General features: G+C 40.8%; 1 protein-coding gene across 2 annotated transcripts in view; it reads left to right on the top strand.

Moving 5' to 3' along the window:
* The window catches only part of SPIDR (scaffold protein involved in DNA repair), a 327,349-nt gene that overhangs the window by 12,568 nt on the left and 298,312 nt on the right, over window positions 1-16,469 (top strand). Inside the window, exons 4-6 of one of the 2 annotated variants that reach the window (XM_074944411.1) lie at window positions 1,812-1,997; window positions 9,589-9,755; window positions 13,822-13,872. In XM_074944411.1, the coding sequence (XP_074800512.1) occupies window positions 1,812-1,997; window positions 9,589-9,755; window positions 13,822-13,872 (404 nt within the window). The remainder of the gene's footprint in view (window positions 1-1,811; window positions 1,998-9,588; window positions 9,756-13,821; window positions 13,873-16,469) is intronic. The other variant, XM_074944412.1, reaches the window with a different exon arrangement.

The following is a 16,469-nucleotide window of genomic DNA, read 5'->3' as shown; positions in this document are numbered from 1 at the left end:
AATAAGCAGACTAAAGGTGGAGCTGGGGGGAAAAGAAAATGGACCCTATCAGCTGGATTGACAGCAGCAGCACTGCTGCTTTCATATCCTTTTCCCTTTGTGTGAGGACACCCAGGATAGCAGCATGGAGCAACTACTATCGTGATAGGAATTGCAAAAATAGATGCAGCCATAACAGTAAATTTTTAAGAGATGATTTGAATTTACAGTTCAAAAAGAGCCTAGATATGATGTAAAATAAGTTCTAATTTGCGTTTGTGTGTACACACACACACACACACACACACACATGCCATATTTTATATATATATATAGTGTAATACACCTTATTCCAAAAAAGCCCTAGACTTAATTTAGGAATGCAACGAGCCATTGATGAAATGCAGCTACCTCTGGTAGAACATGTCAGTGTTACTATGCACTCTTAGAAGAGTTACATATTGGTTTACAATTAAAAAGTGAAGAATAATGCTGTATCTAGGTGAAACTTCAGGAGAATTTAAATTATAATTCCATGAGAAGGAGTTTGATCAGTTGGCCAGTGATAGCACTCCATTCATGTACAAAATGTGCTGAGATAGTGGTTCCCTAACCTCCTAGCCTCCATTGCCAATCAAAGTCCCCTCTTCCTTATAGATGCAAGGTAGGGAAGCTACTGCTGCAGACTCTTTCCACTTTTCCTCACAGGAGTTTGAAACCCCCACAGATTTTGCAGGCTCTCTTCAGGTGTGTCACTTCTACCCCCTTGCCTCCAGTCTTGCCTTTGTCTCTCTATCTGCTCCAGAGGCTCTGCTGCCTCCGTTGGGTTCCCTGAGTTAAAAATAAGTAAGATAACGGGCATCTCTTCTACATGCTATCTTGAAGTTCAAAATTATGCTTTTCCAGATTTTTGAAAGGAATCTGTGTTGCGGGTGGGAGAAGGTGATTTTGGTTTTTTCCTCCAGTACCGATACCCAACAATTGGATTTTTCAGAATGAGAAATCAGACTTCAAAGTGGAAGGAAGTAAGAGATCTCATTTGCTTGTGCCTGTCTGCTCTGTAAACTGAAATTCATTGTGCTACTAAGCTGTAATCCTCTTCCTTTGTATGCATTAATAATAATGGGTAAAAGGTATTTTGGAATACCCATCAGTTGTCTTTACTTTATCTCTGAAAACGTGTTGGTTTCACCAGTTGTCTGTGAATGAACAGTTGTTCTTAGTTACTCCTGAACAGTTTAATTGCCTTTTCTAATTTTGCTATGACAGTGAAAGGCTCTACAATTCTGCTTCTTAACTTTTGTTGTTATGATTAATGGTGACACATTATTAGTTTTTGTGTAAATTACCACACATACTTTTAAAAAAAAATCCAAGAACTGATTTTACTTTGAGACTTTAAATACTGTATTTGAAGTGTCTCTGCAGAGATGGAGCCTGGAGGTGACAATGTGATCTAGAGGAATGAGCAGGGGACTGTGTCAAGATTTCTAGTCCTGGCTCTGCTACTGACTTGCTCTGTGGCCTTGGCCAAGTCATGTGACCCCTCTGCCCCACATTCTCTTTCTAGAAATGGAGATGCTAATACTTGCCTCACAGAGTTGTAATGAAGATAGATAATGCTTTATATTTTAAAAGTGTAAGTGGTAATGCTGTAATATTTTAGTATTAAGTGTGGATACTCAAATAGTTGCACCTGATATTGGGGGGACAGGATTTATGATTTATTTCAGCTCAAAAAGAATACAAGTTTAATTTTAAATTCACTAGTTTAGAAACTCCTATTGATTTGATATTGTTATATACTAACACTGTCTCCTACTCTCTGATAGGAGTTTCTACTGCTGAGAACCCAGAGGAGTTTGCAGACATAGTATGGAGCTCTAGTGGTAGCGACTTGTCAGATGATGAGAATAAAATATTGATTTCAAGGTTGTATAACCAAAAGAGTCATGATTCCAAAGCACAGAAATCTTACAGCAAGAATAACTTATTGTCAGAGGACAGGAGTAGTGAAGGTGAGTTCAAATGTTTTGCAAGTGCTTTTTGGAAAGAAATCCTGTGTTTGCTGGATTTTAAATATTTTATGGGAAAATCATTTGAAGTTATTGCAAAATGTTACAGCTCTGATCCTGCTCTAATTAAAGTTGGTGGAAAAATTCCCTCTAACTTCTGTGGGAGCCAGAATGGGCCCTAAACAGCATTAGCAAAAGTGAACTATATACTAAAGTATGAAGGGTGGAATGGCGAGGGATAATAGTTGTCCAATATAAATAAAAATTATTTATAATATATTGAAATGGGATGACCTACTCTTTATAGGATGGTACACTAACTCCTTTGTCCATGCTGTTTGTGGAGATGTGAACCCCCAGGCCTTCAGTCCCCACACAACCAGTGGTGCTAGTGCCTGCTTTTACCGAGGGCTTGATTTCTCCCCATTACCCTCCTGCAGATACAACTGGTGGTAAATGGCACTTCCTGTGCCTATCTGGTAAATCAAGCCTAGATTTCCATATAGAGTATTCCTGCAATTCTCTACATCTGATATTTTTATCAATTTTTATTGCTCACCTGTGTACACCGTTCATATATAGTACACCATGGTTCTTTGAGTTTCTGGTCCAATGAAAGGTTTTCTCCCTGACTTAATAAGTTTTCTGTTGGGTTAATTGTTCTCTGCCCCCAGTGTCTAAAGAGAGACAAAACTGTAATTAAAGAAGAAAAAAAGCTATGCTTTGTGCACAAATTTGTAACTCTTCACCTAAATATTAACAACCAGAGCAGAATTAATCTGAATGAAGCCATGTGCTACTCTTGCATATTCTTCTCTGATGTACATTAACTATCTATGGGTGGAGAACCAAAGGTAAAGAAATAAGCATCTAATCATTTCTTTTGGTATTATACTGCTTTAAAATATCAGGTAATTACAGTAAATATATATAGTGAAAAATGAAAAGTGTGGTACAAATCTAGCCTTGCCAATGGTGGAACAAAATTAATACTTTAATGAACATGGGGTTTCTCTTCCTTGAATATAAACCACCAGGGTGTAGTGGATTGCGAGGGTGGAGAGGGTTTTTTAATTTGATTTTTAGCGTGTGTGTGTGTGTGTGTGTGTGTGTGTGAGAGAAATAATTTTGAACTGTACATTTTTTATAATTCAAAAAAGCTTCTGAACCTTTGACTTTTCTCTAAATAATTAATAAACAGCAACCAGATTTCTAAATAGTTGACATTTTTGTTTCTTGCTTATATCACTTTTTCCTCCTCAAAATAGTACTCTGTGCTTGGGGCAACTATCCCCTACAGCAGTGTTTCTCAAACTGGGGGCCCCAACCCAAAAGTGGGTCACAAGATTGTTGTGTGTGTGTGTGTGGGGGGGGGGGTGTGTCACAATAGCTGCTGCTGGCTGGATGCCCAGCTCTGAAGGCAGCACCCCTGCCAACTGCAGCACAGAAGTAAGGGTGGCATGGTATTGCGGGGAGGTTGTCACTTTTTGGGGATTGTCATCACAGCTTGAAATATTTTAAAAAGGGGTTTCAGCAAAAAAACCAAAACATGAGAACCCCTTCCCTACTGAATAGTAGTTGCCAACCTGGTGGCTTCTAAGACATACAAAATCACTTTATTTTGTAATATTTTATATGCCCAGGCACTGAACAGTTAGCAAATTCAGTCAAGGATCGATGTGACTAGAATAAACTGATTTCTTCTTCTTCTTTGAATAGTGTTCCCCATGGGTGCTTTGCTTCAGGTGAGCAAGCACCTCTCGAGCCCTTGATTAGAGATTTTCCTTTAGCAATGTCTGTTTGGCCCACACACGTGCTATATACAACCTCGTGCTGCACTCCAAGGGTATGTAGGGTTGCACCTGTGAACTGCCCTCAGTTCCTTCTCTACCCCTCAACCTGAGATGGAGTGCTAATGTGTCTGCCTCATGTGTGCCTCAGTGTGTTTTGTGGTTTTTGTTTGTTGGTAGTATAGAATTAGTTGTAAGAGGTTTCAGTTTTTCCTCTTTCCCCAGTTTTTCCTCCCCATTTTTCCTGGGGACTTTATTTGGCCTGGCTGGACTTACCAGCTTTCAAATGCTGCCTCTCCTGGCAGGAGACTATCCCAATCAGCAACCGCCACTCTAGTGTATCCATTGCCTGGGAGAGTCCTATATTTCCCAAATGGGTAACTTTTTGTGTGGCTCTTAAAATCTGGAGCTCCGAAGAATCAGGAGACTAAACTGAAGCTGCTGCTGGGATCACTCCCCTCAACCCACTTTCAAGTCAGGTCAGGAGACTCCCTCCCTCCCTGTACATTTGTCTCCAAACAGATCCAGTGCCTCTTCCAGTGCCTGAGAAGATCTCACAGGACTAAGATAAGGCTCCAAAGAGGAGGAACTTGGTCTCCCACCAGAAGGAGCCAGCTACCAAGAAGTCCTGATCTCCTGCTAAGTCTACAGTGTCTGAGGCCTTGACCTCTCGACATGGTGCCGTGGAAGCGAACGACCCTCCCTCCAGTACCGGCGGAGCAGGAAGATCATGGAGCACTTCGGGGAAAGATAGTGCTGGCCGGGCCCTGGTACTACTGGCCATCTATTTCAGACTTACCAATGGTGCCCTCCCACTTGACTCTATCGGTACCAACAAAATCGAAGCACACACCTTCTGCCCCGGCACCTACATGCTACAAACCAATGGTACCTCCCAAATCAACTGCTTTGTCAGTACCAACCCACTTGGTGCCACAGGAATTCCGTCAGTGTTAGACAAGCCACTGCTTATGAGTACCAAATGACTCTTGGTACCATGATCTCAGTCTCTGGATTACCACTGCTTCCTGGTACCACAGAATTGTCCAACCTTTTCTCCTGGGAGTCACCCCATTGGAGGACATTGAATGTCTCCTTCATCCTCCTCAGTCTGTCTCCTCCTTATCAGTGTAGGGTTCCCTTACACATCGTTAGAGGAACCCATACTTTAACAAAGACGCTTGCCCATGTCAGAGGTGTAGAGATCAGTCCTGAGTACTATCCCCTCTCTCACATGGGCCTCCCCTATGGCCTTACTGGTATCCTTTGGCAGCGTATCAGCAGCAGTTTGCCTGACCTCCATCTCCACTGCATCTGGAAACTGTCTGCTCCACCACAGCCCCAGTGCAAGAAGACCTTTTCAGGAACAGGAAGCTAGGGTGGACAAAGAGGCTACCCCTTAAATCCCTATTTCATCTTTGTCTCTGGATGAGAGAGTCATGCCTCCACCACCATGAATAGCTGACAGTTTTCATCAATTCCAGGTCCTTGTGAAGAGGATGGTGGACACACTCCAGATTACCTCCTCAAGAGGTAAACAGTCACATCACAAGCTCCAGGACATTTTGCAGCTGGTGACACCCATCCAAGTTGCATTACCCATTAATGAAATGTGCCTGGATCTGTGCACTGAAGCTATAAAGCCCATTGTGTATATAGCCCATCAGATTAAAATCTCAGCTATTTTGTCTTCCTGGAGTTCAGAATGTCACTGCTGATATTCTCAGCAGGTGCTTCTTCCAGGACTATGAATGTGAGTTTGACTCCCAAATCCTTCCTGGGGTATTCCAGAGGTCGGGAATTCCACAGGTGGACCTATTCACCACATCCAACAATGGGAAGTGCCCTTTATCCTGCTCAGGAGGCGGCGTAGGTCGCCTCTCTTTGGGAGATGCTTGTCTCCTTCCTTTGACAAAGGGCCTGTTCTACACATTCCCTCCAACACCACTAATTCTAAGAGTGATAAACAAGATCAGGCAGGACAAAGCCAGGTTTATCCTCATAGTACCGACCTTGCTGAGGCAAACTTTATATCCTTACCTGCTTCACCTGTGTCTCCAACTGGTGCTCAGACTTCTGACAGCCTCTCATCTCTCCCAGGGCCTGGGCCATGTGCTTCACCTGAAACTAAGGGGGGGGGGGGTCCGTCTTCAAGCATGGCTCCTAGATGGTTCACGGGATTAGAATCCACCTGTTCGACAGGAGTACAAGTATTACTAAACAGTAGAAGGAAGTCAACTCGAATTATTTACCTTCAGAAATGGAAGAGATTCAACCACTGATGTCAGTCACTGGCTTCTGCCTGAATCTTTTCTGCTCTCAGCTATCTTGGATTAATTACTGGACTTAAACCTGATTTTTTTTAAAATCAATTAGCTCTATTAAAGTTAACCTCACTGCGATATCAGTTTTTTTTCATTCCCCACTAGTGGAGTTTTCTGTTTTTGCACATTCCATGCCCTTAAGATTTATTAAGGGTCTGGGGAGTCTAGCTCCAGGTTAAGGATCTAACTCTGACTTGGGATCTCAACCTGGTACTTAGATAGCTTTATGGGACTTCCATTTGAACCTATGATGACCTGCTCCTTGCTTCACTTATCTATGAAGATGGCCTTTCTAGTAACTATCATGTCAGCCCACAAGGTTGAAGAAATTGGATGTCAGACCTCACCCCATTTACAATATTTTTCAAGGACAAGGTCTTCCTACAGTTGCACCCAAAGTTCTTACCTAAGGTGCTGTTGGATTTCTATCTTAATCAGTCTATTCACCTACTGGTATTTTTTCCTAAACCACATAAATTTCAGTGGGAGACTTCCGTTTATGTTAGATGTACATTTGGCATTGGCCTTTTATCTGGATAGGACCAATCAATTTCGGAATCACCTAGACTCTGTGTCCATTGCAGAATAATCAAAGGGACCACAGTCTCTTGAAATGGATTGCTGGGTGTATTGCTGCTTGCTGTGATGCAAGCTTTGTGATGGTGCTTTGCATCCCCAAAGGATTATAGCTCTCTCTATCAGACCACAAGCAACTTTCACAGCGTTACTCAAAAACATTCCAGTTTCAGAGATATGCAGAGCTGCTCCTTGGGCTTCAGTGCATACCTTTTCTAAACAAAGTGCCTTGGTCTATGCTGTTAGATCTGATGCGGCAGTTGGTTCTACTGTACTGTCTTCAGTCTTGGCCTTGATACTGCTTGGGAGTCACCAAAGGGACACTACTTGAAGAAGAAGAAAAGGCTACCCTCAGCTTGTGCAGTAATTGTGGTTCGTTGAGATGTGTGTCTCTACCAGTGCTCCACCACCTGCCCTCCTTCCCCTCTGCTTTGGACTGTTCTTGTTGAACACTCAGATAGAGAAGGAACTGTGCGAAGTTCACCTGTGCAGCGCTATATGTGCTTGGAGCATGGCAGGAGGTTGTAAGAGCACATACGGGGGATAAACTGACTCTGCTAGTGGAAAAATCCCCAATCAAAGGCTTCAGAGAAGCATGCCCACCTCAGATGGAGCACCCATGGTGGGGGACACACATCTCAAAGAACCACAGTGGCTGCACGAGGTGAGTGACCTCGTCTTTTATTTCCTGCATGGTTTGGGGAGGGCGGGGGAATTATCTTGTGTGCTCAAGACCACTAGAAGACCTCCTTTCCTCCACGCCCTCTATCAGTTCACTTACCAGTTCTGTGAACTACCTTTACTCTGACTGGGGTCAGATACCATTAGTATGCAATTCTGTAGTAACTTTCTTTGGTTCTCAATGTTCCTTTCTAACTCCCATGTCTCCAGACATCAGCATGAACAGAGTGTGTTTAACAGAGTGTGTTAAAACCAGCAGGATCTTATTAAAGGGGAAAAGGCAAAATACCACATTTATTGTGGATACAGAAAGAATCATAGTAAGCAGTTAGTTATGGCTATAACATTCCATTCAATCTCATATTTATTCACACATTCATTCATACAAACACACACACAGGTTCTTCAAGGTTGTTGTCATAGTTACCAGCCTTAGAGTTGCTCATGCCAAGCCACTGGCCATGTAGCCTGGACATGAGGCGGGAGCAGGGCCTTGTCAGATGCTCATCTGATACTCCTGGAAGTTGGTTTGCAGAATCAGACCCCAAAGTTCTCACTTTCTAGAGTCCATTTTTATAGGAATTTCTTCCTATGCCAGTCTATGGGAATTGCTTCATCATGCTGTTGCTGAATCAATCAGCAGATAGCACGTTCCTGACTGCTCCGTGCTGCTAGATGTTATCTTGTTCTTTGGTTCTCCCATTCTTGAGGCTGTTGGGTGGATTCCAGTCTGCCCTCCTGGGGTCCTCTGGTTATTTCCACTTGACGCCTTCTTCAGCCGATGGACACTGGATTCTTAGGCTGGCACCTCCCTGATCATTCCGTTATTATCCACACCAAGCATCCATGCACATACATCCTCTATCTCTATTTTAATCACAATTGTTAATACAACAAAAGGGCGGGGAGTCTCTGGGTGCTGTTTCTGTTGTTACAGAGTATTGCTTTGAGTCTCCCTCTGTGTGAATTGCTTTGAGAACAGACTCTGTCTTAGAATGTACTAACGCAATTAGCAGCTTGCAAGTTTCACACATAGAGGGAGAGAAACAGTACCAAAAACCAAGAGACCTCTTAATTAGTAATACCCTGGAATTTAAACTATGGGGAATCAAACTCATTTGTGATTTTAATACAGAACTTCTTTAATATGATCCAACAAGTGCTGCTACTTCAGCCTGCTTTCTCACACATACAAGAAAGTATATTCATATCGTTTTCAGCTTTGACCAATTCCACAACTCCTTATTTGTTCTAACCATGCTGCTTCCTTTTGACCTCCCCCCTAGATTTAAAACCTCACATGGACTTACTTCACAAACAGCGGTGTGTCTACTCTCTCTCCATTCAAGCAAGTGTAGTCAGAATGGAGCTAAAAGTGTGTTTATATGCTTTGCAAGCAAGACAGGATCCTTCCCCTCAGGAGTTTACAATCTCAGGCCTGATCTACACCTAAAACATAGGTTGATTAAGCTATGTCACTCATGGGTGTGAAATATTCCCACCCTGAGCATCGTAGTTAAGCCCAGCTAATCCCCGGTGTAGACCACTCGGTGAACTGAAGAATTCTTCCATTGATCTAGCTACTGCCTCTCAGAGGGGTGGTTTAACTGCAGCGACAGAAAAACTCCTTCCACTGCTGTAGCAAGTGTCTATACTATAGTGGCGTAACTGCAGCTCTGGTGCTCTAGCACTTGTAATGTAGACAAGCTATTAGATCCTGATCCTGCAATTTACTGCACGGGGAAGGGAAGACTGCTGTAACAACATAGAGCCCCTCTGACTTGAAAAGATCTTGAAATGGGATCAACATGAGTAGACCCTTATGTCTGATGCAGTCCCATTAAAGTAAATTAGATTCCATGTATTTTTAAAGATTATCTTTTTAACCAATCAGATTGCATATGGAAATAGTCAGTCTGTCATCTTGAGATTTGCCTCCACAAAAGTTAGCATTTACCTGCTATTTAATTTTATAACTGTACTATTTAGCTCTGCAAAGTATATTAGAATTGAGCTTTTTATGGAAGATGCTATCAAAGTTGTTTTGTGTGTTATGGAAAGAGTAAGAAAAATATCGGTTGAATGTACATAAAATAACATCACTTAGATTTTTGAATGAGAGATAATTTAACAGCATGTTTACTGTCAGTGTTGAATTCATAGTTATAAATAACACACAGACTTATTAAGAAAAATGTCTTTAATTTTAAAAAATATTTTAAGGTGAACCACAGTTCATTGACTGGGAGAAGGACAGTGATCCTGGGGATGGTGGTGATGAATGCAATGGATCAGGAAAAGATGACAGTGCATTGGACATATCAGACTCTGATTCCTGTGCAAGCAGTAATTCTCTGCCTGTTGAAGAGAAGGAAGGTGAACTTCCTAAGGTGAGAAAATGTTTCTGCTTAAAAAAAACAAAACATAACCGTACAGCATATTAAGGTTTGGAAGAACTGATTTGGGTGGGACATGAGGTTTTTTGTTTTTGTTTACCTCTTCTCCCTAAAAGAGAGCTTCACAAACAAGAATATTTCAAAATTCTCATTCTTCCCCAAACCTACAGATAGGTAAGCAGTATGGTCAGTGAATAGAGTAGTCGACAGGGCATCTTGTAGTTATTAAATCATCACATGAGATCTGATTTAGAAAATAAAATCATTAATTTATAAGAAAGTTGTACAATGTCTTGTGCAGTTTCAGTGGCATGGGTTTTTGCCTTAAAGTAAGAGTGCTGTGCTAAAACAGACTGTTTCAGTATCAGGCCTTGAGGCAGCTTTCCTCTGCTAGGATAACCTGTAAGGTACACACTGTTATATAATAATAAAGGTAGGGGGGTGTGTGTGTGTGTGTGTATATATATATATATATATATATATAAATAATCAACATAGTCATAAATGAGTTGGAAAAAGGGGTAAACAGTGAGGTGGCAAAATGTGCAGTTGATACAAAATTATTCAAAATGGTGATGTCCAAAGCAGACTGCGAAGAACTACAGAGGAATCTCACAAAATTGGGCAACTGGGCAACAAAATGGCCAATGAAATTCAATGTTGATAGATGCAAAATTTTTAATGCACAGTGGAAAATATAATCCCAACTATACATACAAAATAATGGGGTCTATATTAGCTGTTACCAGTCAAAAGAGAGATCTTGGAGACATTGTGGATAGTTCTCTGAAAACATCTGCTCATTGTGCAGTCAAAAAAGCTAACAATGCTAGGAACCGTTAGGAAAGGGATAGTTAATGAGACAGTAAATATCATAATGCAACTATTTAAATCCATGGTATGCCCACACCTTGAATACTGTGTGCAGTTCTGGTTGCCTCGTCTCAAAAAGGATACAGAAAAGTGCAACAAACATGGCTAGGGGTATGTAACAGTTCTATATGAGGGAGAGTTTAAAAAGACTGGGACTGTTCATCTTAGAAAAGAGATGACTAAAGGGGTGTATGATGTAGGTCTAGTTAAAATCATTAACGGTGCGGAGAACATGAATAAGCAAGTATTATTTACCCCTTCACATAGCACAAGAACCAGAGATCACCCAATAAAATTAACAGGCAAAAGGTTTAAAACAAAAAAACCCAAACCCAAGTACTACTTCACACAATGCACAATCAACTTGTGACACTCGTTGCCAGGGAATGTTGTGACAGCCAAAAGCATAACTGGGTTAAAAGAATTAAGTTCCTGGAGGATAGGTCCATCAATGGCTATTAGCTAAGATGGTCAGGGATTTAACCCTATGCTTTGGGTGTCCCGAAACCTCTGACTGGCAGATGCTGGGACTGGGTGACAGGGAATGGATCACTCTAGAATTCCCTTGTTCTGTCTATTCCCTCTGAATCATCAGGCATTGGCCAGTGTCAGAAGACAGGATACTGGGCTTGATGGACCGTGAGTCTGATCCAATATGGCTGTTCTTATGTTATTTACAAAATGGTTACCTGTTTCCTCTCACAGAAGATCCATTATCCTTAGGCACCAGTTTTACAAACATTGTTTCTAAATTTGCATGCATAAATTTTAGGTGCCTGCATTTTTTGGGCGTCCCAAATCTTGGATTGGTTTGTGCCAACTTGATTTTTGTGCTTCAGCTGGGAAATTAGGTGACAATTGCTGTGCACAAATGCTCTTTGCGTGCAGAAAAACTTGATGTTCAAAATAGCACTCATAAAAATAAGCATACATATTTTAGGGGCTGGATTGAAGTAATTTCTAATATTTAGCCCTTGCATTTAAAAGTTCATAGTACTGTACAAGTATGTTCCCAGAATTTCCAGTAGAGGGTGCCAAAAACTAACTATTCAGTTTTACTTTTCAGTAACAGATTACTTGGGAATTCTAGAGAAAAATGGATTTAGAATTGTATACTCTTATGTAATTGCAAAAAGAAAAGGAGTACTTGTGGCACCTTAGAGACTAACACATTTAGTCCCTAAGCGCCCCTCCCCCCCGCAGATCTTCCCCATCCATACTATGTCAGGAGTCAGTGGGTGATGTGTAGGTAGGTACATCCTCTCCCCTACACCCTCTTCAGAGTACCATCAGGAATCCAGGGCAATATTAATACAGAATGAACTCAAATGAACTCTCTGCACATGGAAATCCACATTAAGGAAGTTTAAAGGAACTTGGGAGTCCTAATAGCAGAGCTGGAATGGAGTGCCCCATGCCCACCTCATACAATCCCAGGAAAACACACTTAGGGTTTGTCTATACATGACAGTTGTGCCACTTTCATTATCCCAGTATAGTTAAAGTGGTACAACCCCCTCCACCCCAGTGTGGCTGTAGTTATACCAGTATAGTTTATTCCATACAGGAAAGGGGAATCGGCTATACCAGTATACAGCACCTTTTATACTGGTACAACCCCTGCATCCATGCTAGGGGTTGTACCGGTATAACTATTTCAGAAAAAAATCACACCTCTAAGCAAAATAGTTTATACTGTTACAAAAATTGTGTGTAGACCAGGACTCGGAGGATTCCTTTTCAGTTTTCCTTCTGACAGAGCTCCCTTTTGTGGAAATTTCCATGGGAGTGGTCAGTCTGGGCCATACTTTAACTCTGGGGGCTTGCTCATGCAGGAAGGTAAATCCCCAGTGTAAATTAGTGGCTTCTTATAGCTTTGGTATACTTTGCCATGTTATGCAATATTTGGGACTTGCACCCTTGTAGAAATAATTCAGGCAAACTATCTGAGGAAAAACACAACAGAACTGAGAATACAAAAGAGGTGTTCGCTATAGGAAAGCATTGTCTACAAGATTAATCTTTGACTGTTAATTTAGTTGGTTAACACTGTAAAATGGGCAATCATTTGAGATACAATATTTGTGTAGTATTTACTAAATCTCTGAAACCTAATGGAGTGTCTGCATAATTAGAAGACTTTTTTGTGTGAAATTTATTTTCTACTACTCAGAAATGCTACACTCCATTAGGTTCTGGAGGGTTAGCAATTCTGTCAAAATATTTTTCTGCAATATTTATCCATTTTTACAGTGTGCTAGACCTCTAATTTCATGGGCCATTTTTAAAGACGAATAAGTTTGTGACTGATGCCTTCCTTGATACACCAATAGGTTTAGTCTGAAAATTACTTCTCTCCGGTGTTTTATTACAAATCATTTTTTTAAAAACAAAAAGGAGGGTGAGGGCTTAAACAGAAATGTACAAGCTGGATGTATTACACCAGGGTGTATGTACACAGCTTTTACTTATGTGTAGGCCCTGCACTTAAAAAACAGAGGATAGGATTTTCACAGCTGCTTAACATTGGCCTAACTCTGCTCAGTCTTATTAACTTCAATGGGAGCAGAGTTAGGTCAATACACACAGTTTTGAAAATCCCACCCAGAGTTGGGTGGAGTGTGTGTTTTGTTTTCTTTTTGGGGAGTGGGGGAGAGATGGGGATGGAAAGGACGTGTTGCTTTTTGCTCAGATACAAAAAACCCTTTTATCTATAACTGACTTGATTTTTTGCTTAAGAAATGAAGGACAGACAATACTGATGAGGTCTGGCTCAAGAATGGTCTTCCTCAAGAACTTCCAAAGGGTCGAGGAGGCACTAGCAACCTTTTCCTTGGAGATTCTGGTGTGCAATGATGGTGACCTCCTTTCCAGTATAATTATATAATGTTTTAAGGAGGACTCTATTCCACTCAGCACAGGTCACTGCATTACAAATAGTGGTTTGAATGACCCAACCAGAATGTGGCCTTCGCTAAAAGCCTCCTCTCAGAGATAAAAGGCCTCTAATGTAATCAAAAAAGACTAATCTCTTAAATATTTTAAATTTTAAATATTTTCATTCCAGGGGATTAAACAGAATCTAATGTTGTTTAAATCAGATTTCATGCCTCCTACCATGCTGCCTCCTACACCAGGAACTGCCTCTCTCCATCCATGCCAAATGGCCTCCTTTTTTTTCCTTCAGATCCGTTCGAAAACACTTTTCTGTGAAGTCTTCAGCATTAATCCTCCTAAAGTAGGTTAACTCTCTTATATTAAAATATATAATGTCTGCCTCACTTGGAGCCTGGATACTCCTCTAATGTCCTGTATGCTTAGACTATGTATTGTCTGTGTCTGGTGTGCTGCCAGATTTGCTCACTTCTTGTGACTAGTCCCATTTAGGCCAGAGAAATTTAATTACATGAATGAAGTGAGGAAAATTTGTCCCCTAAATTATGAATTTCTTGGAGCAGTGATCATATCTTCCTCTGTATGTGCTATGTAGAATAAGTAAGGCTTAATAATTATTTAAGGCAGACCCTTTGTTGCAAAACACACTTAATAAGCCTGCCTGCAGTTTATCTTTTAAATTATAACATCTAATCTGGATGCAAAAGAACCCAGCAAAAAAGCTAACTTTATAATTTGATAAAACATTTTTTCTCAAAGGAGTAAATACTACCTGAAAAGGGGTTCCAAAGAGGATGGATCTAGACTGTTCTCAGTGGTAGCAGATGACAGAACGAGGAGTAATGGTCTCAAGTTGCAGTGGGGGAGGTTTAGGCTGGATATTAGGAAAAACTTTCACTAGGAGGGTGGTGAAACACTGGAATGCGTTACCGAGGGAGGTGGTGGAATCTCCTTCCTTAGAAGTTTTTAAGGTCAGGCATGATAAAGCCCTGGCTGAGATGATTTAGTTGGGGATTGGTCCTGCTTTGAGCAGGGGGTTGGACTAGATGACCTCCTGAGGTCCCTTCCGACCCTGATGTTCTATGATTCTAAAACATTAACCGTTCCCAAATGGGAATCTTGTTCTAGGAGGATATTCCTTAAACTAGACCATCGCCAGGTTTTAAATGTTTCAGACTTCACTGAAATGGATTATAACTAGTATTCTAAAAGCCCTGCTGCTTTTTGGCATTGCATTGGAAATGGGAGCTTTAAATGATTTATGTAGACTAGAAAATACTCTTCTGTGCAATTGTCTTTCCTTAGTGAAGAATGTTGTGACGTTCTTCCAAATACACACCTGTGGTAGTATCTGAGGCTTTCTGACCTACTAGAATTGGGGCCATGGATGAGTCAGTAATTGATATAGTAGTTTATTGCTGCCTCAGTAACTTAGCTCAAAAATGACAAAATAGGAAAGTGTAGCAAGTGATTAGCTTCTCTCTCCCTTTCTGCACCCTGGTCTTGTGTGAAGTAGATTTTACATCTTCGATGGCATCCCAGAAATATCCCTCAAAGGTGAGCAGCATCTTCAGCAGCCAGTCATACAAGTATTTTCTCCTCATTGTCTTTCACCACTATACTTTTTCTACGTGTAAAATTAAAGTTGAATCTAGCACCTATCTTGTACAATACAGTTAAAAATAGGTTATTTTAGGGAATTGACTCATAACGTCAAATGGAATCTGTGTCAAGTCAGATTGATAATTTAAACATTGATAAAAGATTATTATGTTTGTGTTGCTGCAAGCATTTATTTTGGCACCCATGTCTCTTGTATCTGGACACCTTAAAAAGCATATATTAAGACATAGTAATAATCATAATGAGAGAGAGACCAAACACCACATTCCCCTGCTGCCTGCAGCGTTACAAGTCAGGATACCAGGATTTAATCGACTGGGAAGGCCTGGACAAAGAGGAGCATCTTGCAGCTGTTTCTGAAAGAGTATTTTTGCAAGGAGCAAATTTCAGAGTTATGAACCCACTATCAAGAAAGCTCTGCCTCCAGAAAAACAAATACAAACACCTCAACCAGCTTATTAGAAACTCTTATACTTCTAAAGAAATACTTTTCTGTGGACAAACTGGTCTTTGACTGCAGCACGCACTAAAGTAGGCCTGTTTTCAAAACCAGTTGGTCAGAACACATCAGGTCAATAATGGTTTAGGAAGCAACTGTCACTTTGCACTCACATCAGTCAGGTAAAATGATTAACTATACAGTAACCACTTGATATAACAGAAATAATATCCCTATAATGGAACACGGTAATGGAATCAGCCTTTCTGTAGCCAGAGGAGACTTATCTTGTGACACCTGGCTTCCATTGACTTGATCAATTTATTAAAGTGTAATAGTCTATTTTTCATTTTTCAGTATAGAATATAGTCCACTCCTGGATGAGTTGTGGTAGTCTGCGGGTTATAACTGCTTTCCTTTAGGGCTCCACATTCATATTAATTGGGCCGGAGTTTGAAGGTAGCTGAAGATATAAGTTGAATCACTAGGTCTATATTGGTCTAAGGGTTGATGGTTTAAAACATTTAGTTTGGGAAGTTCAAATCTCAGCATGGCTGCCTTGGTCCATTATCCTCCTGAGGTAGACAACTGGATGGTGATTATTCAAATAATACCTTGAAATCTCAAATCAGCCCTTTGTGCTGTGCATAGACATTAAATAGCCATGTTACTCTTTCTGAGAGTAGAAGTGTCTGACCAAAATTCCCTCCACCCTACACATACATATACTCTAGTTCTATAAGTTGGGTTGCTTAGAGGTGGCCACATTTCAGTTTAAATATTCTGGGATGTTTTTCTATATAAATCTAAAATAGCATCCTGTGTATTATGCTATTCACATAGACTCTGTTGAATAGCAGAAGTTACTGAATGAAGTA

Source organism: Natator depressus, chromosome 2, assembly GCF_965152275.1.
Source record: "Natator depressus isolate rNatDep1 chromosome 2, rNatDep2.hap1, whole genome shotgun sequence".
NCBI classification, from domain to species: domain Eukaryota; kingdom Metazoa; phylum Chordata; order Testudines; family Cheloniidae; genus Natator; species Natator depressus.
The sequence above is the reverse complement of the archived record's forward strand: the minus strand, read 5'-3'. Positions and strand labels throughout refer to the sequence as shown.